At 44.3% G+C, this 23,431-nt stretch overlaps 1 protein-coding gene across 2 annotated transcripts in view; it reads left to right on the forward strand.

Moving 5' to 3' along the window:
* Positions 1 to 17,850, forward strand: part of dtnbb (dystrobrevin, beta b) — a gene marked incomplete at its 5' end in the record, with an annotated part of 30,661 nt that extends 12,811 nt beyond the window's left edge. The window contains 10 exons of one of the 2 annotated variants that reach the window (XM_079751932.1): positions 5,365 to 5,439; positions 9,290 to 9,380; positions 9,902 to 9,990; positions 11,334 to 11,447; positions 12,782 to 12,878; positions 14,332 to 14,352; positions 16,211 to 16,370; positions 16,539 to 16,628; positions 17,177 to 17,230; positions 17,780 to 17,850. In XM_079751932.1, the coding sequence (XP_079608058.1) occupies positions 5,365 to 5,439; positions 9,290 to 9,380; positions 9,902 to 9,990; positions 11,334 to 11,447; positions 12,782 to 12,878; positions 14,332 to 14,352; positions 16,211 to 16,370; positions 16,539 to 16,628; positions 17,177 to 17,230; positions 17,780 to 17,805 (817 nt within the window). In that variant the 3' untranslated portion in view covers positions 17,806 to 17,850. The remainder of the gene's footprint in view (positions 1 to 5,364; positions 5,440 to 9,289; positions 9,381 to 9,901; positions 9,991 to 11,333; positions 11,448 to 12,781; positions 12,879 to 14,331; positions 14,353 to 16,210; positions 16,371 to 16,538; positions 16,629 to 17,176; positions 17,231 to 17,779) is intronic. The other variant, XM_079751933.1, reaches the window with a different exon arrangement.
* Positions 17,851 to 23,431: the final 5,581 nt, after the last annotated feature.

Here is a 23,431-nt window from a genome sequence, read left to right on the forward strand (position 1 = left end):
TAGCATAGCATGTTTCAGCTTCCTTCCTCAAGTCCCCACCGAGACGGACGAGGCTGTGCCTTAACCACGGGCTCTGGGCGCTGAGGCGCTCTGTAATTGATAGGCAGTGACATCGGGGGGCTGGAGGGTGAGCTCAGCCAACGCCAAGAGAAATAGACAGAGCATAAACACATTGGCATCATTTTCCATTTTGCTGCTTGACTGATATCATCCCCTTCTGGAGTGAAGCCCTGAGCAGCCGTCCCTACAGACGGCAGCAGGATCCCTCTCTCCGGTCCTCTACTGCTTCCCATTGTTGTTTCATTAGATAGAACAGCTGATGATGAAGGAGAAGGAGGGGATAGAGGGCAATGAGGAAAGGATAGCTCTCTCTCTCTCTCCCTCTCTCTCTGTCTCCTTCTCTATCTCGCTCTTTTTCTCTTTCTCTCTCTCTATCTCGCTCTCGCCATCTTTCTCTCTCATGTCATGCATTTCGGTTGAGGCGAAAACAATTTACATACATTTACAATTCATTACATAGACCAACAATTATTATAATTTTTTGTAAATCCTTTCTGAAGGATGAGGATGATTGGATACGCCCTGGGCATCGAGGCTGTGTACCATGAAATTGTGTTACATAAGGGGATTCATCTTGATTTACAGAACGTTTTGGGGCCTAAACGATATCAAAGTGTCTCCACAGGGCCCTCGACCCTACACCACTAATCCATATCCTTATATAATATGGATCTGCTCTGAGTCAAATTCCTTGAGAGCCAGGGCAGATCTGTATGATGGTTATTATTTTGTAGCCTTATGCTACAAAAGTCTTTTGTCTGACACGATTAAAGATGTTTGACACCATTTGTTTTCCCGAGATGCTTCATTCTTTGAGACAGTTGCTTCGCGGTGGATGAGCTGCGTAGTGCTTTAGTGAAGCCAAAGTTGTTATTTGAGTTTATTACCCTGGGCAAATCCCACAGCAATGTTGAATCGTGCCCCCTACATAATCTCCAAGATTATGTTTTATGTATTTTACGTAATTGATTTTCCATTTGGAAGTTGTATTGAAGGGAAAATGAAAGTGCAGATAACGTAAAATCATGTTGCTTTTGCGGGATGCTATTTCAAGGTTGACATGATGTCTGTGTTCCTTGACTTTTTGAGGTTATCAAGACGAGCATTGGCATCCGAGACGTCCCTCTGTGGCGTCTGGCTGCTTCTGTCCTGATATGAGGATGTTACTCCACAACAAACACTTCCATCTGTCATGGCAGTGACGCAGCCTCTCCGCTGCCTTCCTCTTGATCGGGTTATCTGAGAGCGGGGGCGTAATCTCACCATAAAGAGCTCTACAAAGTTCACCAACAAACTCATACATTAATACGTAATAGATCCGAGATCTTTCACTGGCCTTTTAGTCCGTTCATACTGGAATGTTGATTCCAGTTATTTCAGACATTTTCTTCAAGCATTTTCTTCTTATAGCAAGCTATATAATCTAGACTGTTTCATCAACTTCAACTGGCTGTGCAACCGTGTAACACCAATTAGTGCGGCTTGGGATGATTAGGTGGGGTTGGTGTGGAAGGGGATTCTTGTAGTGTCGATCATAAGACTCTTGAAAGCAATGAGACGTTTGAGAAAGTAATAGCTTTCTTAGGTATTACCAAGTGTGGAAACAACCATAAACCAACAAACTGCTTATTTCCCTAGCTTGTACTGTAGATGTAATATGTGCTGCAGTGCCACCCTGTGTGTTTCCATTGGCAGGGTAGAAGCCTTGTTTTCATGATAGAGATAATGTTGGAGAGATAGACTCATAAAGATATAGTGGCTGTCCACAATAAAAGTGTGTGTGTGTGTGTGTGTGTGTGTGTGTGTGTGTGTGTGTGTGTGTGTGTGTGTGTGTGTGTGTGTGGATCTATATATATATATATGTGTGTGTGTGTGTGTCTATATGAATGTGTGTTTCAGTCAGCCCCCCCCTCCAGATAGAAAGACAATGGCAGAATAAGGGCAGGGCGTCAGGTTTGATCAGAACATCTGAGCCGGGAGGGGGGGGGAGTGACGGGAGGTAGTGGCTCTCAGATGTCCTCCACAAGGAAGGCCTCGCTGTCCTGATGGCGTACTGAAATATCCCATCACCTCCGAGACGAGGGGACACCGTAACGCATGCACATGTTTGAAAAAATGTTTTTCATTTTTGTTTCAGCTAACTGGTCATTAAGCAGCAAGAGGCGAAAGGGCATCTTGCTCAAGGTTGCCTACAGGCTAGACTGTGCACAACAGGATTTAAACCCCAAACCTTTCGGTTTAGTGACTATCTTGACCCTTTTGGTCAATAACACCGTTATTTTGTTTTAATACTAACCTCCAGAACATCGCGAGGGTTGGGAGGGGGAGGGTGGGGTTAGGAGGGGGAGGGTGGGGTTGGGAGGGGGAGGGTGGGGTTGGGAGGAGGAATGGGGGAGGGTTGAGAGGGGGAGGGTGGGGTTAGGAGGAGGAGGAGGGTGGGGTTAGGAGGAGGAGGGTGGGGATTAGGATGAGGAGGAGGGTGGGGTTAAGAGGAGGAGGAGGGTGGGGTTAGGAGGAGGAGGGGGGGTCGGGGTTGGGAGGAGGAGGTTGAGGGTGGGGTTGGGAGGAGGAGGTTGAGGGTGGGGTTGGGAGGAGGAGGAAGGTGGGAGGCCGGGGGGGTATTGACAAGGAGGGTGCACAGAGGGGTCAGCGGAGGGAACGGGGGGGGTTAGTGGAGTTTAGGTTTGGGGATTCTTTCTTTAGCCGAGTGGCCGAATGATGACCGGCAGACGTGTCGGCGTCAGGGAGGAGAACAAAGGGAGCACGGCGCATCGCCACGGCGCCCGTGTCCCGTCCCCCTCGTCCCTCTCGGCTCACGCACCGTTAACAGTATGCTTTGTCCTGCTCCGCGCCGTAGTGTCATGGGGCTTTAGCGCAATGCAGGGCTTTGGATGTCGGAGTCACAACCTGCTTTATGTTAAACCGCTGCCTGTCTGACCTCGGGGGGGGGGGGGGGGGGGGGGGGGGGGGGGGGAAGACGGCTAGGTCTTTAACCAAGAGATTAATAAACAGTCTATGCTAATGCTAATGCTAGGTCTTCTGAGTTTCAGTGGGTGCATTAAGAATCATTGGAGGATTATTTATAGATATGAGGTGAGCTTATTATGTAACCTCACTCAGGTGTGCCTGTGAGGTCAGCAGCAGCAACAGGATGTGTTCATGTCATCACTTAAAGGGAACACAGCTGTTTTTACCTTCCATACAGCCGTGAGGAGAGATCGCCTTTAAATGGAGGGATTATGCAATTATGAAATGTTTTTGTGTGACATTTAAACCCATTGTGTGTGGGTTTGTTTGTGTATGTGTATGTATGTTTGTGTCTGCTTATGTGTGTATCATGTCTGTGTGTATGGATTGTCAATGGACCATAACTGAAAGAGTGAGCAACAGACAGAGAGACAGAGGGACACAGAGAGAGAGAGAGAGAGAGAGAGAGAGAGAGCAAGAGAGCGAAAGAGAACGCGAGACAGCGAGAGACCCACCGCGTAAGAGATAGAGCGCGACAGCGAGTGAGCAAGAGAGAGCAAGGCTCTCTGCGTTGTCGTCACTGCGGTCACGTGACCACAGTGAGTTTCCTTGGAGACTGGCGGCGGCGGCGGCAGTAGTGGGGAGCGTAGAGATGCTCCACTGCTCAGTGCAGTCTGGGCGTCTGGAAACACCCAAGCGCTGCCTGGCTGGCTGGCTGTGTTGATCCAGGCCGGTCGCCGTCCACCCACACAGGAGGTAGGTCCTCTCCCCCCGGCTCTGCTTGCTCTGCCGCCACAAGGCTGGATTTACAGCGGCTTCTCTTACCGCCGGAATAGAGACAGGCAGGACAGTCAGAGCGAAGATGGGGACGGGGAGGTGGAGGAGTGCTTTTAGTGCCGTAAGGGATGTACTGTTGTGTTGTGTTTGGTTTATATCACTTAAAATGTGAAACAATTTGATTTGATTAGATAAGATTAGATGGGGTTCTGTAGTTGACCCCGAGGGGACATTTGGTTGGGCAGCATGACTAAAGCAATAACTACACTAAACTTAATGTTAACGCAGGTGTGAGATACTGGTGAGAGCCGTGACAGGGAGTGGATGAGATGATGTGCGTTTCTCACTGTTTTGCTGTGATGTTATTCATTATGCGTGTGCTGTGTGGGGAATTATGCAAATGCCTACCGTTGTTAGTGTCTCTGTGTACTGTGTTGTATTTATATTGTACTATAATTTAAAAGAGAAACCCGGGAATTAGGAATGAGTGATAAGGCATGAAGCCCCATCACAAGCCATACCGAGCTCGCCTGCTTGAATTCGTTATGCTGAGTCTTGAGGGAATATCTCCAAAGGTCTGATAGAAAAGGCTAACCTGACGGGCTGTTTTAATAGGAGCCAGAGAGAGACGTGCACAACAGACACTCAATTTGATTTTGGTTAATTGGGGAGATCCACTTGCTCATTTCCAAGCAGTTTCCAAGTTAGTTTGTTGATTTCTTTCGGTGTATCTGCTTTTCAAAATGAAACAGTCCATGACAGTTAAGTGATCGAACGTGATTATGTGAAATGTTGAAAATAAAGAACGATTACTATGTTTCACCAAAAAAACCTGAGTGTGCAATGTGAAAGGAAGATAGACATAAAAAGTGAAGGAAGTAATGAAAGAAAGAAAGAAGGAATGAAAGAAAGAAAGAAAGAAAGAAAGAAAGAAGGAAGGAAAGAAAGAAGAAAAGAACGAAAGAAAGAAGGAAGGAAAGAAAGAAGAAAAGAACGAAAGAAAGAAGGAAGGAAAGAAAGAAGAAATTAAAGAAAGAAAGAAAGAAGGAAGTTAGGAAGGAAGGAAGAAAGGAAGGAAGGAAGGAAGGAAGGAAGGAAGGAAGGAAGGAAGGAAAGCATCTCAGTTGGCCTCTCGTTCATGAACATTGATGAAACCTAAGATGCACAGACACTTTGATTAACCAATCAGAGGTGGCGCCAGGACACGTGACACCTCTCATTGGTGTAGGTACACACCAACCCCACCTAGCAGGACCCTGCAGGTTTTGTTTACTTAAGTAAATTACCTGCTGCAATGGCAAAGGCCTCCCCTCTAATTAGATTGGCTTGTCTGCAGGGCTTACCTGAGCCTATTTTAATAGGGTTCAAGTCTTTAAAGTCGGTTATTTATTTTACTCCCACCCCTAGGAAAACTATCACATCTGCTGGAACAAATTCTTGACAAAAAAGTGGTGGTGATCATGTGATTTGTGATTATCGTCTTCCTCTTGATTATGATTCACTCATGGTCGCCTTAATTCAGTGGCCTTTAAAGACATACCTGTCATCTTGTGTTTTTAGTCAGCCGAAGAGTGCCGCCCACAACATGAACGACACACTGATCATGTCCACCGGGGCGCCGACCCCCACCAAGAGGTGAGTACCCTAGCCATGGTAAAGGTCCGCTTCAACTCACCGCGTCTTTATTGTCTAGCGCCTTTAGATAATGTGATAAAAAAGGTCACGGCTCAGACCATAGACCAACAACACCAACCTGAGGTTTAACCCCTCAAGCAAGGGAATGAACTCCCTATGAACCTGGTGGGAGAAAGGAGGAAACACATAGCAATCAGCATCAAACTCTGACTTCCAGGGACTTCCCTGTTGTTGGTATAACTGCTGAAGGATATAGCACAGAGTACTATGAGAGGCTCCACACATGTCAGATTGTGTTGTCACTGCTCAAGTTGTATCATATGACAGTCGGTGAGAATGTTGTAAATGTCTGGTCTCTCTTCAGTCGAAACATCAACTGAAGGAAAAAACGAGATGAGACCAATTTAATTTGTTTTCCACACGCTCCTACATCCGAGCTGTGTGTTGACGCTGGTGTGGGCGTGTTTATGGAAGAGGATTCGTTACACATGTCGAGAGGTATCAGCGGCGCCTTCTCAGAGGGTTGACGAGCACGCCACACAGCGCTCAGAGGCTTAGCGTGTCAACAGCTAGTACGGTCCTTGAACCAGACGCCTTAACCCCGACCTGGTCATCGATGACATGTATCTCAGAAAGATTCAACTCTCAGTGTGGAAGTGGTCCAAAGGGACTAAAAGGGAATAAAAGCCTCTTCATTGTTTTTATGACAAAATACACAAATAGCTATTCAAGTCCCCTGCAGCTGAATTTATTGGAACAATTATTATTATTATGAATCTATGCACAATGGCTAATGAACCAGCTAACTGCTCAGTGTTGGATTGAGTTCTGTAATGCTGTCTTTAACAGTTGTATGTTCAGTTAAAATATGGCCTTTTTGGGGCTGGACTATATCTACCAGGATTTCATCTGCCCCGTCTTTTCACCCGAGTGCAATGGGAACAGCCCCGGGGAGGGGCGGGGGGGGGGGGGGGGGCTGTTTCTCTAGATCTTTTTTCGGCATACAAAGATGCTCCAAAGCACTGCTGAGACACTCAACAGAAATGGTAATGAGTTTTTAGAGACACTTTAGAGCAAGAATGTTATTATTTTTAAGTTGGGGTGTAAGTTAGTTTCTGGACTTATTGCTGGGGGAAATTGAGTACGACAAGGAACTGCTGTCTCCTCTTTCATAATAATGAGGCAATTGTGTGAAACTGTTGTTCTCATATATCGGTTAAACCGCCTTACTCAACACTTATATTATTAACCCTTATATTTTACCTGCTTGATTCGACCATATAAAAAGTTACTACTTTCATATCCGACATAAAACGAGACGGCAATTTTTTTTAATGTGATTACATTTATTTCTCTTCACATCACGGAGGCCAGGGTTTTGAGGACCTGTGTAATGTTGACCGTTGAGGCGGAGTGTGTTGCCTTTTCGAGACTGAGCGAGGCCAGGGGTTTTGGGACCTCTGTGTAATGTTGACCGTTGAGGCGGTGTGTGTTGCCCGTACGGACCGCTGAAGGGCAAGCATGTACCACACATGCTTCTCCATGAAGTCAATAGTTCTTCAACGAAGGGAAAAAGGCGTTTTAGAGAGCGAGTTTGAAGAAGTTACCTTATTCGCTACCTTTAAGTCTGTCTCGTGCCGATGACATGCACGCCACATGCCCTCTGTCGAGGGTCTCTCTGTGTGTGTGTTTGCACGTGTGAGTGTGTGCTGTGTTTGTATATCTCTATATTTAGGGCAGGAATGGTGCTTTAAGCCCCTTGTTGGCTCTATTTCAAAGCAGCTCTGGCATCATGTCTGCGGCCGTCGGCGGGGCCGTTTGATCAGCTGAGGCGTCTTGTCCTGGTCTGGCAGCGCTGCCAGAATCTGTGGATAAAACAGCCCCCCCACACACACACACGCACGCACGCACCCACACACACACACACACACACACACACACATTCACACTAACACACACACACACACTGTCACATTGAGTTTGTAAACATGAGCGTGTCGGTATACGTCCTCGTGTTTGCCTCGGTGGCTGTGCTGCTGTCGAGGTGACTTCATAAGTCCTGAGATGCAGAGGAGGAGAGAGTTGCTGAATAATGCAGATTTGTCGGTCCTCCTCGCGGCTCCGACCGACCTGAACGTCATTCCCCATGAAAAATGTCAAAGCTCCTTTATTTGGGACCCAGACAAGAAAAAAATGACATTTCTTTAAGGTTTGCCTCCTTCCTAAGACTTTCGCCCTTGCTGACGCGGCGTCTGTCCCGTCGTGTCCGGCCGTCGGCCCGGGCGCTGAAGACTCCGGCCGGCTGGGGGTCAGCCAAGGACGGGCTGACATCCCGCAATCTGCTCCCTGTTAGTCATGCAGGGCCCGGGATGTCAGGGGATTTAAGACCCTGTCATCACCATAGTCCTAATCATGGGCTGTCGTCGGAGCTTGACGACTTTCTAATTTAAAGCCGAGAAACTTTGAGGGTGAAATATGGCCGAGTATGAAGTGATTGACTGGAGTGGCTGCAGGAGCTGGGCTTGTTGACGCCAGCAGGCAGACTGATCCGCTGAGCGATACATTAGCTGTCTGGTGGGCATTTTATTTGTGCGTGGGTGTGATTGCACGGTAGTAGGCCGAGATGCCAACGAACGCCCGGAGGGGGACTATTTTTGAGGTGTAAACATGGTTGTTTATGTGTTGTTGTTGTTGTTGGTCTGGTTAATGGCTTAGTCACTCATTCAAGCTACGCACAGAGCTAACTGGCTATGTGAATATGTGGAATATGTGAATGCAGAGTAGATGACTCAGCGAGAATTATTAAATGCAGAGCACACCATTGCTGAATCAGACGGGCTAATGCGGTGCTTGAAGGAGGTGTCATATCAGGGTAACCGTAGCGTAGCGGCTAATATTGACTCAGGTTTGTTTCCAATAGACCTAATAAGAGTTAGGAGACATATCTTTAGCCTGCTGTTTTTACCTCACTGTTCAAATCTCTTCATTCCACAAAAGTCCTTTGAGGGCACAGTGTGGCAAATTAGCCTCCGTATAGAAACTATGATCGGATAGCTCTTCTCAGATTGACGTTGAGTACATTATATCTGTCCCTAACAAATCAACCATAAAGTAAACACATAAACAAAACACCTTTATTGTGTCTTTTGTGATATATGACACATTTCAACTGCTGGACAAAAAGTATATTTTGTTGTGATGAGTGAGGATCTAGTCCTACATTTACACCGTGTTAGCATTAGCATTAGTAATGGGTTCAGTTGTTTTTTATCCAGCACTTCCATAATGATGATAATAAATATGTGTATTAGAGTGAAAGACTGGTGGACACAGAGTGAGCCTGCTGTCTCCCCCCCCCCCCCCACCACACTTCAGACCACTCTCCCAGACAGTCGCCATACGCGTGCTGTCATCTGGTCCTGGACCGTTTGCCAAGCCGCTCCCCCCCCTCTCCCCGGCCCGGCCAGCCTCTGCAGGCCCACTGGAGGCCTTCTGGCACAGCCACTAATGCATCTGGTCTGCTGTATCCTCCATTGTGTCTGGTCGTTCTTACAGCAGAACCACGCTCTCCACCCACCTGCCATCTATCACGCTCATTGTTAGGATTTCTGCCATTTAGGAGGTCAAATATGTTTGGGGGATAACAGCAATGTTACAAATTTGGCCGTTTCCAAAGCACTTTCCATTTAAGATTAGGGTAATGGATGTCTCTCTCCCTCTTTTACACAGTCCTTCTCTCTCTCTCTAACACAGTCTTTCACTCTCTATGCAGAGATGGAGCCTAAAGCCGACTCTCTCTCTCTAACACACACACACTCTCTCTCTCTCTCTCTCTCTCTCTCTCTCTCAGTGTTCTGGAGAGCCCCAGCAGACTGGACGAAGAACACCGTCTCATCGCGCGCTACGCCGCCCGTCTCGCTGCCGAGGCAGGGAACTCTACGGTGAGGGAGCCGCCATCTGTTCATCAGACTGGTCAGGCTACTCTAGTCGGGATCAGGGTCTGACCCCAACTAGAGTAGTGGTCATGCTCCTCTAGTTGTGGTCAGGGTCTGAACACGACTAGAGAAGTGGTCAAGCTCCTCTAGTCGTGGTCAGGGTGAGAACACGACTAGAGAATTGGTCATGCTCCTCTAGTCGTGGTAAGTCGGGAAGGTTGCTTTGGATAAAAGTGTCTTCAATTATTGAATTAAAGCACATATTTCCAGGTGGTTTCCATGACAGTATCTGGATAAAGTACAATGTGTTTATTGTCAGCGCCCGGCTGCATGACAAGATAATCAACCTTACCAAGTAGAAAATGTCACTGGGGGGAAAATAAACAATAGCACAAGCTAGAGTACAGCAAGCTGCTCCAAACAAAAGGGAAGCTGAAGAAAACTGCCAAGTCATACTCAGGTGGCCTGGTTTGACAGTGTTATGGTCCGGTACTGTTAATCCCATTATGATAACTCTGGTGTTCCAGCAACAATGTCCTCCCACGGATCTGAGCTTCAACTTCGACGCCAACAAACAGCAGAGACAGCTGATCGCCGAACTGGAGCACAAGAACAGGTGAGTGACTGACTGATTACACTTACTCACCGACTGACTAAACAAAAAAAACTAACTGACTTACTGACTCACTTACTGTTTGAATAGCTAACTGACTCACTGACTGAATAACTGACTTAATGACTGATTAAACTGACTGACTGACTGACTAAACAAATTAACTGACTTACTGACTGACTGACTGACTGACAAAATCTGTCACTCCCTCCAGCCACTTCTCCTCCTCGCTTTCAGTTGAAATTATTTTCCAAACGCACTACGCCTGTCACAAAGCGTCATGGCACCCAGAGATGAACCAGCCTGACCGCTTGGAGATGGATACCGATACACAGCGTCAAATAGAGTGCTGGCTTCTGCCATTTCAATGTGATGCTTTTTGAGGTGTTTGGGGATTTCTATTTTGACGGTCAGAGTTAAAGAGATTTTAGAAATAACAAACCCAGCGGCGGGCTTCAGTCTGGCCGTAGGCTCCTGGATAACAATAATATCCTTGCCACCTCTTCTCACCTCCCCCCCAGCTCTCTCTCTATAGCTCTCTCTCAGTGTCAGTACCGGCAAGAGGAGTGATCTATAAATACACTGCATTTACTATTCAGAAAGAAATATAGCAGAGGTCGGACGATAGGTCTTAATAAAACACATGTCTTGTGTTTTATTAAAACACAAGGCACTGAGGTCAGATCCAATGCGAGGATACGCTCAGAGAGGATGACATACCGTATGATGAGATACAAGATGTCAAGATATCTTAAGATAAGATATGATACGATGAGAGAAAAGGAGAGAAGATAGGATCATAAGTCTAGATATCATAAGATATGGTAAAGTTGCAAAGTGTAACATTTTAACAAACTCGTTGCTCAAATTACCTTGAAATATCTGCTGTCAATTTTGATCGCTATTGATCTCGATAATGTTATCAATAAGATTAAAAAGATTAAATGTCGGCCAGCGAGTACTCCTCTTTGTTAACAAAAATCTTACTACAAAACTCCCAAAAGCCCTCCCACTCACGCCCCCCCAGCCAATGTGAGCAACGCTATATCGCATCATACAAAGATAGAATAGAACACTGTCTGCCACTTACTATCTGGGAGGGGCTCATCATACAAATAGCAACTTTATGGTAAGATAAGATGTATTAATATTATCCATGTTGAGATTTGTTAAGACAAAATATGTTACGTTTTGATACGATGAGACAAGATAAGTTATGAGTTATGATGCAATAAGGCAAGAACAAGGACAAAATGAATGCTAGAAGTCAGGTTGAGGAGGTCTGTGAGGCTTGGGGGGAGGTCTGTGTCGGTGCCCCCTGACCGCTGGGGTTCACTCCTCTCCAGGGAGATTCTCCAGGAGATCCAGCGGCTGCGTCTGGAACACGAGCAGGCATCTCAGCCCACCCCTGAGAAGGCCCAGCAGAACCCCACCCTGCTGGCCGAGCTACGGCTCCTCAGGTACGTCAGAACAATCCCACCTTCACCATCACCTTCCTCTGAGGACAGTCCAACAGATGAGGAGTTTAACCAGATAATGGCACCTCATAAACAATTCCAATGATGGATTGAGAATCTGTAAGTGAGTCAAACCTAGGCAGATACATGGACTATGTGACATCTTGCAGGGTGACCCGAGTAAGCTGTTCCCTGGGAATATTACAAATAATCTATTGCCAAAGATCAATATGAGAATAATTCCTGTATATCCTGATGCAAAAATCAATGTTTTCCCTAACTAAACAGTGCATCCTATACTATATATATTTCTACACATAGGATAAGAGAGTACAAGATAGTTTTACTGGTGAATACATTACAAATGTCATTCCAAAACCTCTTAAAATGTAAACGATGATTCAGCAGATATATATACACCATCATCCTTTAACATAATGGTGAAAACGGTGGATTAACTTTCTAAGGAGACCCTCAGGGAGACTAGCTGAGTCCTGCTGGACTCCTCTGAGTAATAATACATTTAGATTGCTGGATAGAATATCTGCATTCCACCAAGTCAGGGCTAGAAATCCAACAGCTTAGACGCGATAGCGGTCAACCTTTAGATTTATGACAACATAATCTGTGAATGGAGCCAGGTTGTTTATTATGATGGAGAGGAATGTTTTGGGCCCGGTGTTGGTTTTCTCTGGCCTCTGGGCATGGAAGAATGTGTGGAGATAGATAGTCTGGAGGGAGCAGCTGGTTCTGAGTGTGTTGGACAACATGCCCGGCAGGCAAGCACGAGCACTCTGGCTCTGTGCATCTTGAATTAGTCCCAATGTAGTACAGCATGTGGACACTAGAGGGTGGTGATCTGCATAACATTTCAACTCCTACATGTTCGACTATTGGTAGCGTTTGGATTACCATTTTGCTATATCATTTGAAAATCGATCAAAGAATTAATATGTTTTCATCCTAGTAAATTCAAAATCATAAATTTATGAGGTGAAGGATAAACATGATTGTGTCAAAGTAGATAGCTGATCATTTGTTTGTCGTCACAATAGTGTTGGGTAAATTGTGATTAATAAGCGTTCCTCTTTTTATTTTAGAAAACAGTCCGTCAGATCATCAGGTAGCTTCATATACCATAGAACATAAAACATAGAACCTAGGCCATAGAACCGTTTAACCCAGAGCATAGAACAACAACCTTGAAAGTGGTACATTGGACCATAAACAACATAGAACATAGAATACATCACATAGAATATACACAACCTGCAACACTGCACGTGGAGCATAACACCAATGCCAGAGGTGTCCTGACATACCGTTGTGACGTCCAGACACAGGAAGGACGAGCTGGAGCGCCGCATGTCGGCGCTGCAGGAGAGCCGGCGTGAGCTGATGGTGCAGCTGGAGGGGCTGATGAGGCTGCTGAAGGTACCGCCCCACCACACCCACCATGTTCTGATACCCCCCATGCTGGGTGGGATTATTATCCTATTGTTTCTGTACCGTTCATTTTTCCCTGAAATTTTGTAAAAGTCATACTGCAGCCCATACCGTAAGTCGAAAACTCTTGATATTTTCAGGTATGGTTACCAATAAGCCCCACTACCCATAAACCCACATTTTTGTTACTGCACCCAAAGGTGGCGCTATTGCAAATCATGAATTTGGCTTATTTCTCTTCACCAGATTGACCTGGACTTTTTTTTTTTTTTTTTTTACTTCAGAAATATATGCTCCAATAAATTTGGAGCAGTTAACCCATTTTTCTTATAGGACCATTTTCAGATCTGTACTCTTTTAAGAAAGCCCTTAATTCACTCGAGAAATGTGTGCTTGGAGTTTTCTTGATGTTGTGTGCTTATCAATTGACATTTTCAACATGTGAATGAGGCTACAGTACAGGTTTGTCAGTGGCTCAATTTGATAATGCCTTGTATTGGTGATCCTTACGTTGAGAGATTAGAGCATCATGAACAAGCTAAACATGACATTCGGCCATTGCTCTGCAGCCCACTCACCTGAAAGCCGAGGCACATTATGGCATTAAGGGAAACACCTTTCCTTCATAATTATGTCATATTTATATATCTTCCATATCTATCTTCCATTAGTTTGCTCTTGACTTTTAATTTTGCTCGGACCCCGTTAATCACAGCTTGTGGTTATATTTATTATTTATTATTATGATTTATACATATATAATATATTTTTTTTACTTTAATTCAACCATTCAAGTCTGGTTGAGATTAACACCTCTGTTCTACGAGTTGACCGATCTGCGTCTAAAGACACGGACAACATGACAAAGAAAATAAACACAATCATACTTTTCATATCAAAACAGTGATCTCACCTCCTGACATCTACTCAAATATTCCATCGGAAATATGAATAGAGTCCATTTTAGTTCATGCTTCAGAAGGAAAGCGCAGAGTACCCCTCCCCTGTGTCCAAGGTGTCTTCGCCGATTTGTGTTAGGGGAGTTTGATCTCTGTCTAGGGTTAGATGGGCTAATGTCCTGATGCTGGCCGGTGAAGCCCATTGAGACCGCAACTGGGATCAAGGACTATACAAATAAAATGGACCTGAATTCACTCAACCCCAACTCCCCCGAATCGATCTAATCAACCTACTCTACCACTCTGAAAGCTTTCAGCTTCCTGCAGATTCTATCGATGTCAGCTCACCGTACAAGATGAGCTCTGATTGTCGGTGGTCTGCGTGTGTTTCTAGAACTCCCTCGCCCGTACTGTGCATGTCATGGACATTAATCCCTTCTTCTTTTTGGGGCCAGCGTTCAGTCTCTCACTCTCTGGCTCTCTTCTCCTCTCTATCCCTCCTCCCTTCCCCTCACTCCGCACCTCCCGGCTGGCTACTGCAGGATGAGGAGCAGAAACAGACCGTAAGTGAGACCCCCCCCCCCCGAAAACTCATGAGAGGATTCTGGAACGTTTAATATCATCTTTAAGCCTCTGTCCTTAAATAAGAGCACAGAGTGGCCATACCGCAGCTCCAGTGAGTTTAACCCTTTGATGATGATGTTTGACGGTGATGATGATGATGAGCAGTATGATGAAAGTGATTATGGTGCTGATGATTATGGTGATGATGATGTGATGATGATCCTATACCCACCCCACTCGGTTGTTTCCTAGGCAACATGGATATTCACTTAATAGGAGTACCGTATTTTCCGCACTATAAGGCGCACTTAAAAGCCGGTAATTTTCTCAAAAAGCGCCTTATATATGGATCAATTGGTTAATTGGTTGATCCATACTGGTTGTAAACGGCGCTCTGTCAAAATGTTTCAGTATGAAAAACCAACAAAAACAATTTAATAATAATAATAAAATGTTTCACTACGACTACGATAAAGCCACACCGCTTGCAGCATTACGGCTATCGTAGTCAGTGCACACAGCATTTTACGGCGCTTACTCACAGTCCCAGTATCTCACAGTATCACACTCACAGTATCTTCTATGCTATGCGCCTTATAATCCGGTGCGCCCTATTTATGAAAAAAGTTCTAAAATAGGTCATTCATTGAAGGTGCGCCTTATAATCCGGTGCGCGTTATAGTGCGGGAAATACGGTACTTCAGACAAAAAAATAAAAAAAGAGCCAAACAAGCCATTAAATACCAATCAGAGGTGTTTCTCATTCTGGGGCTTCAGGGCGGCCTGTTCCCCTGTGAACGCCCTTCAGTTCAGTCCAATAAGCGTGGCCCAGGTGTTTCACATCAGTATCTCATCACCTGATAACCAGATCAGCCAATGACAGCCTCTGCACACGTTAGCATGTGTTTAACCTAAAGCGCACTCACAATGCTAACTAATCTACCAGTGGTGTTGTGGTTTTAAGGACCAGTTGGTGTGAGGCAGCGCTACAGTCTGGCTACAGGAGGTATCTCAAACTGCATGGGGTCCTGGGGTGTCTGGGGGGAGGGGGCGGTGTGCTACTCACTGGCCCCCATGTCAGATCTCCTTTAATCAGTAGAAACCTCCTCTAGCCTCTAGCCCTCTACACAGACCTCAGCTGAGGTTGGGCTAGCCATCTGCTGCCTGGCTCACTGCCATGTGGCATGGAACTTGCACCATACACACACAAGGACAGAAAGAGAGTGGGGGACAGAGAGAAAGGAAAGCAAAGAAGACGGAGTAGAGAGAGAATATGAAGGAGAGAGCCATGTGGAAATGGAGAGAGATTGAAGGAGAAAAGGACAGAGATTGAGAGAGAGAGAAGCCAAGAGACTGAGAGAGTGAAAGGAAGAGAGAGAACGAGAGAGAGAAAGAGAGAGAGAGTGGTGTTAGGCGTGAGTGTCCTGGCCTCACCGCGATAGGAAAGTAGTGAGGTTATGTTTTCCATATGTTAGCTTTAATGAAACTCTCCCTTGTGAAGCCGGTAAGGCAATATTCATCTACTACTGAGTTCCCCTGCTAGATCCACCAGATACATTTCCTACTGTTGGAGGGTTTTAAAATGGGACCTTCTTCACTTCTACCTGCATTTGTGAAACACATTTTATGGCTGCGTTGATCTAGATTGTATTCTACGATATCGTAATGTTGCTTTAATTTAGATGGTTTAATTCGAGAATGCCTTGTAGTGCTGCTATAAATGAGATGGTTAAATTCAGAGATATTTTCAGCAGAGGCTTTAACTTAGATGGTTGAATTCGGGAATACATTTCAACACTCACTATATGTATTAAAAAGGTGATTCTTTTTCCCTCTCTTTCTCGTTGACCTCTCTAGTCTCAGTCGGGCGGCTCCCCCCATTCCTCCCCGAGCCACGGCGCCGGCTGCTCTATGCCCATGCCCATACGCTCCACGTCGGCGGGCTCCACGCCCACCCACACCCCCCAGGACTGCCTGGCCGGGGTGGGCGGAGACGTGCTGGAGGCCTTTGCTCAGGGTGAGCCTCACTCGGTGACCTTGTTATCTCACGCTGCTCTGAGTCCACTCACATGCACCTGCTGGGCGCCAACTCACTGGATTAAGAAATACAAATGTGTTTACTTCTGCAGTTATCACATAAAGAAAAAATGCATATCAACAGAAAACGACCTCCCCCCCACCCTAGGTGTGCCTAGAAACCTCCGGAATGACCTGCTGGTGGCTGCAGACTCAATTACAAACACAATGTCGTCGCTGGTGAAAGAGCTCCACTCAGGTCAGTCTCGGCGTCCTCTGTCAACCTCTATGTATTACCATCGTGGTTTGTTGGTCGTGTTCCTATCTAAATTGGTTTCTTCTTCTCTTTGTACTCTGGGATATCGATGTGTCCTCAGGATCCTTGATTACTGTTTTAGTGGGGATTCTGTTGCATGAATAAAGCAGAGGAAATGTGAATCCAACGCAATGTTTCTCTTTGATTTTATTTTGACACCGGCGTCAGCGTGCCCATGATGGTCGCCCTCAGGGTATCGACTGTGACGGAAGCAGAGATTAACTCCCACAGTGGAACGGGATGAGTAGTGTTTCCAATGTTCAGCCTTCAGAATATAAGCTTCCAAAACATCAGTTGTTTTCTCCCTGTAATAAACATGTCTTATGTGCTGACGCCATTTCAAGTCCCCAAACTCCAGTGGTCACTTCCACCGTGCTTCTCTCCTTTGTCTAACAGCTTCCTCTCCTGTGAACGTTCTTCCCAGAGTGTGGGTGTACTGCTATGGGGGATTTGATTGTGGACTGAGTTTCTCTGTGGTGTCGTCTTTACAGTGGACGACCTCGTGGAGGAGGAGGAGGCCAACATGAGGAACGGCAGGGAGAGAGGTAGGCAGCTAGCCCGCCCCTTGGTTCATTTAAAAGGGTCAAAGAGAAGTCTGCTAGACAAATTTCAGGGACAATGTTGTAGCACATCGTTTAACAGATTCCAGTCAGATTCCAGTTACTACTAACCCTAACAAACCACCACTCACTCCCGTTGAGTAAAGTTAAACTTCTATATTAAATTTGGTCTTGGTCAACCATTGGCTAGATTATTTATTAATTGATTTGTGTATAAGAAATAAGTTACGCCATTTGCGCATCACTAGAAGCTTGTCACCCGCACACAACTTGGGGTTGGCTGGCTTTGCAACATTCAAAAAGAAAATTTGTACAATTAAATGTTTCTAGTGCGGCTGAGAATAATGAAAGCATACCATCCAATTTAGACTGCAATGAAACAAAAGTAACCCAGAAACGCTGGTTGCTAGCCGTGTAATTGCATCATCTTTCACCATCAGTTATGCATGTTTTGTCGATATTTACGGTCGGCTAGCTAGCGCTGGTTTTTCTTTCGCTGAAATTCTAAACACAATCTTATATCTTCGCATCCAGGCACAGGGAGGGTACAGAAGCACTGAGGACAGGAACAAAAATCTGAAGCTCCATCCACCAGTGGTCACCTGGTTAAGGCACGCAAACCCCCACCACCTCCACCACCAGTCTCCCGATGGCGTTAGCACGTAGAGTTATTGCATGCTGTACTCTACCAGGACTTCACTGTGTTGACACCACAGGTATCCTTGCAACTCGCCAGAGAGAAGAACAAAAATAAGAAAAAATTTAGCGAGTGTATATTGTTGTGTGTACAAAACAAACAAACTGCTGTAATTTAACTGACCATTTTAATTCATGTCTGCTAAGGAATGGCTTTAATGTGCTTTCTCTTCCCCTGAACTTTCTCTCCTCGTCGAGGAAGGCCAATCTGTATTAAATAATACTATCAACATGTGACTTAAGGGAACAAACCCTGCCAATAACCTCCCCCATCCTATAATGAAAATTGCTATTTTCATGACACGTTCCCGGTCATTTTTGTACATTAGCTGTGGTATTATTTTGTTTTATTCATTTCGGTTTTTGTGCATGACACTCATTGGACACGGTGCCGTGTCACTCCAACTCTATGTGGGTTTATGTCAGCTTACCTGAGGCTTTTCGGAACAACAGCCAGCCTCGGGATTTCAAATTGCAAATTTATAATATCTGCTGTACAGCTGTGTTTGAGTTGATATGTCAGAGGCATATTCTGACATCTTATTTACTAAAGGATGAAATCATATATGGATTCTTAAAATGTCTAAATGTAATTACTACAAAACCGTGATGCATTCAGTTGGAAGAAACATTGTTACAATTACAAAACAGTAGGCAGGGAAATCTTTTTTTCCCAAAGGAATCCAGTAAGCCTCTGTAAATCGCTGATCCATGCCAATATAAACAAAAGCAGAACGCTCAAGTCCGAAAACAATGGCAGCTTTCTTCGGTAATTGGTTTCAGTAGCAATAGTTCATCAATTATTATATCTATGACCGGAAACCAAGTTTCAATAAAAGAGGTTTGAAACAGCGAATTCCACCCCCCACCCCCCAAAAAAGAACAATCTCTTGAACTTGGATATAAGCTATCCTAGATGTAGAATATCTAGACCATACTATCTATACATAATATTTCTAGAATAGCGTGCCCCTATCACGCTCACTGAGTTACAGACTGCTGTGTGCTCGCCAAGCCATGCTTGAAAATACCATGGGCTGTTTGGTTAGCGCTAGCATAGAGTGGGGTTGGTATCTGAAAATACACTCACTTAGTAGTTAATGTTTTGTCCCTGTAACTTATAGAACCAAGTACCAACCAACCTTGAAGGGCATTTTAACTTTTCCACAGCATGGTGCCTCCTTCCAAATAAACGGGCTAGCTTGAAAGTACGTACCTCAACGATGTTTAGCTAGCTAGAATCCAAGGATTAGGGACTTTTGTTTTCAAATCACAGAATAGACACCTAGTGAGTAGGTAGGGGAGGAAAAAGAAGTGAAGAAAGTATAAGTAAGTAGATTCAAAATGTAAGGATAGCATTATATAGATGTAGAAAAGGCTTTGGTGACAATAGTTTATGTGCAATGAACGTAGCCACTCAGGGACTGTAGATCTACTGTCTGTGTAACGTAATGGTGATGGTCATAAGAGACTGGCTAGAGTGAAATTATACTGGGAAGGTTTTTAAAACGGTTCAGTATCAATCTAAAATCCCATCTGTCCATTTTCAAATCCCAGTGCAACTAGGGTAACAAATCCAGATTCCTAAACTTGGATGTATTAAGTACTGTTTTTCTTTTTCCCTTGGATTTAATTTTTTGCGCTTTAATGATTTCATATTATTTTAAGTTAGTGCTGCTTTACCGAATCCTATCCTCCTCCGAGTATTGTGTGTTTTGTTTTGTTGTTCTCTGAGTGTCCACAAAGGGACTGAGAATGTGAATGGCTTGAAGGAAAAATATTCTTAAGCAATGGAATATTCAGACGGATAGTTTATGTGTGTGTGTGTGTGTGTGTGTGTGTGTGTGTGTGTGTGTGTGTGTGTGTGTGTGTGTGTGTGTGTGTGTGTGTGTGTGTGTGTGTGTGTGTGTGTCTGTGTGTGTGTGTGTGTGTGTGTGCCTGGCATGGATAATGAATGATATCTGGCCACAATTATAAAAACTATCCCACATTAAAAGGATATCTACTTGAATAAGAATGGCAATGGGCCTGTCTTTAGTTCTCCATAATTGATTTCTTGTTATGTTTTTGGCGTGCTAGATTGAGAGTAGCTGTTACTCTACTTTGAGACTGCTTAATGTCTGGCTGTGACACACTACAGTGTGGAAAAATAGTCAGAGCAATGTATTTGGCCCATGAGGGAAATAAAGACAGTTTGTTGGTCGCCTAGTCAAACATCAGCCTTCCATCAAACTGCACTTAAGGAAACGGAGTGGAGAGGGAAATGTCGGCGGCGTACCAAACGCTTTGCAGCTAGATGTGTACACTATAAGCTAAATATAAACAAAGTATAAGGTCTGAACAAACCTGTAACACTGTGTCAAGAAACCCAACAATGACAAGAAGAAAGTTGTTGTTTGCTGACGTGATGCTTTCCGTTAGGTTCTTCTTATCGCTGCGTTAGTTGTCACACCGCTTCTGTCTCGTACGATCGCCGTGATTATAGTCACCATTTCGTCAAAAATCAGAAGCTACGGTGTTCCTCTTGCCATCGCGTCGCTCGCTGTCGGAGTATGAATGATTTGGGTCTAATGAAGCAGGCATTAAAAACACTCATGTTTTTTAAAACTCTGTGAACACTTTGCAAGCAATACTGTTCCATCGGAGGCTCCGCCTGCCCGTGAAGGTCAGAAATTAATTTCCGAAACCGAGTTAATAGAAAAGGGAAAAAAACATGGAGAGAGCGAGAGGAGCGAATTCCTGTCTTCCCCTTTCACACTGGCCACTCATAGGAATGCAATGTCAAGCTGTGTTACTTTTTTGATTTACTTGTGCCTCTTTAGATGTTGTCTAAATGTTGATATGTGTGGCGTAACCATTCCGCAAATACCACGGCTTCTCCGACTCCGTTTGCCAAGGTTTTCGTCTGTGTCCTTGAAAATCTGACTTGATTTGTTGCTTTATGGGGGTGAAGGAGGGAGGAGAGGTCGAATGGGGATTGTGGGAATAGGGTGTTGGGGGAGGGAAGGGGAGGTCTAGGGACGCACAATTGTGGAGCCTTTTTCCGTCTGTGCCAAAAATAGTTTGCAAAATCTGTGTGTGTTTTATAAATACCGTGTCTAAGAGTATATATGCATTAGTGTGTGGTTATTTGTCGCCAATTCGTTCACGGAACGGCCTGAATCCAACCCACGTGTTTCAAAGGGTTCCATCTGTGTTAAAAAAAAACAACCTCCAAGCTCGCGTTCCCATAGCGAAGCATGAGAGCAGCGTTTCTTAAACTAAAAAAACACTCTACACTCTGATAAACTCTGGGCGAGCTGGAATAGCTAATTCCCAGATCAGAGTTTTTGGAATGAGCAACGTTGGAAAGAAAAAAAATTCTTTCGTCTTTCGGGCACGAGATAAAAAGGTTCAAGAAGCCCTGCACTAGTATGTATGACCACTCTCTCTGCTACTACGGTGCAATACAGTCGCCCATGTCACCACCACTACCACCAACGCAGCTGGCAAGAAGCAGGCAACACTGGATACTCTATGTACCAGATTCTGCATGATAGTACACATCTTACAAAGTACTCAGAGCCTGCGTTTAATTTATTGATTTAATTGATTGATTTCATTTGCAATGATGTGGAAAGGGACAAAAGCAGCTCTCCTGATGTTATTTATGTGTGTGTGTATGTGTGTGTGTGTGTGGGTGTGTTTTTGTGTGTGGGTGTGTGTATGTGTGAGTGCATGTATGTGTGTTTCCTCGTGTTCATTTGACAGAATCATAGTTAAATGTCACATGGCCACTGTCTTTTGTAAATACATAAATAAATTGTGAACTATATTAAAAGAGATTTAAAATATGGCCTGGTTTGTGTGTGATTATTAAGCTTTTTTTTATCTTGTATAACTAACTGCATTTGCAATCTTTTTACTCTCAGAAAGATTGACAGTGACGTTTGTTTACATATTGGTATTATTTGCACCTGATTTTATAAATCTGCTGAACAATGACCTTCAGGAAAATTGATTGGAGGACATCTCTGGTACTGAATTGTTAAATGCTGGAAAATGTACATAAAATAGTTTGGGCTGTTCATGTGTTACAGGAAGAATTATAACCTAAGACAGCTGCCTATACCAAGATTATAAAATATCCCTCAACTGATACATGTTCAATTCTCCGGCCAATACACAATATTTACAGACTAACGAGGCTAGAGGAGGGGGGGTGGTAGAACACACCCAGTACTCATGGTATCATCTGTTGGTTGTGAGTGGTCCTTCTGCTGTCCTCACCTGAACCCTCGTTCCCTTTGACTCAAAACCAGGATAGCCCAGAGAGGGAGAGAGAGAGAGAGAGAGAGAGAGAGAGAGAGAGAGAGAGAGAGAGAGAGAGAGAGAGAGTCCCCAGTCTTTCCAGCCCAGTGAACCACGCCTGTGCAGATTTTTTTTTGTTGTTGCCGATCCCGCTATTTTGTGATAAATTATTTTTTTCGCATTTTCATAATGTCCCATCCAAAATAAACGTAAAGGCACTGTAGCTCAGGCTAATCAAAACTTTGATTTGCCACATACAGCACCAGAAATGCTCTAGCAGTTTCAAACACAATAATGTCACCGGCGCATAATGCCAAATTGTTTTACAATTAACTACGAAACAATTATTTAAACATAATTTCTACCAATAATTTCCCTATGATCCTATACTTCCGACATAGAGGGGGTCATTGCCATTACATCGCGATGCACAGACCCTTCTTTCACAGTCCTATGACTCCTTCCTGTGTCTCCCTCTGGTGGCGGTATGGAGTACAGGCAACACAACAGGCCAACCAGTCAATTTGTTGTTTTCACGCTAGATATTAATTGTATTATTATTATTTCGCCCTCTTAGACACGGGGACATCGACACAAATAACAGAGTCACGTAAGGTTATGATCTTCAATGCTAATATTTTACAGGCCGGGACAAACGGAAAAACAGATGTGTTTGTTGAAAGTTATTTGATGATTGAAGTTGTGTTCAAAGGAGGCTAGATTTAAAAAACGTTCATACAGTTTACCGTTGCAAATGAATGCTTGTAAATTGCTAGCTTTGGTGAGGACTGTGTTAATTATATATGCTTACACATTTCAATTAACAACAACACTTTCGCATCTTTTTCACAAAATGTCTTTGCCCAGCAATTTACACTTAACTACACCTCATTATTATTATTACACTATTACATATTTCCACTAGTTTATCCTAATTATTCTTTACTTTTTTCATTTTATGATTATATTTATTATTGTGATCTATGATGCTACTTATTTTTTACTAATCTTATTAACTTTATCTTGTATTGTTGCTGCTATGTAGCTGATATAAGGATTATAATTGTATTATTGTGTACAATAAGATCCTTATTGTAATTCAGATTCAATATGGACTACATTGATTGTAAACCCTGAAGGACTGCCTTTAGGACCGCGCGGACACCCAGTCCGACAGCCCGCAGGCCCAGGTTGCAGTGA

Source organism: Pollachius pollachius, assembly GCF_949987615.1.
Source record: "Pollachius pollachius genome assembly, chromosome: 15".
NCBI lineage: Eukaryota > Metazoa > Chordata > Actinopteri > Gadiformes > Gadidae > Pollachius > Pollachius pollachius.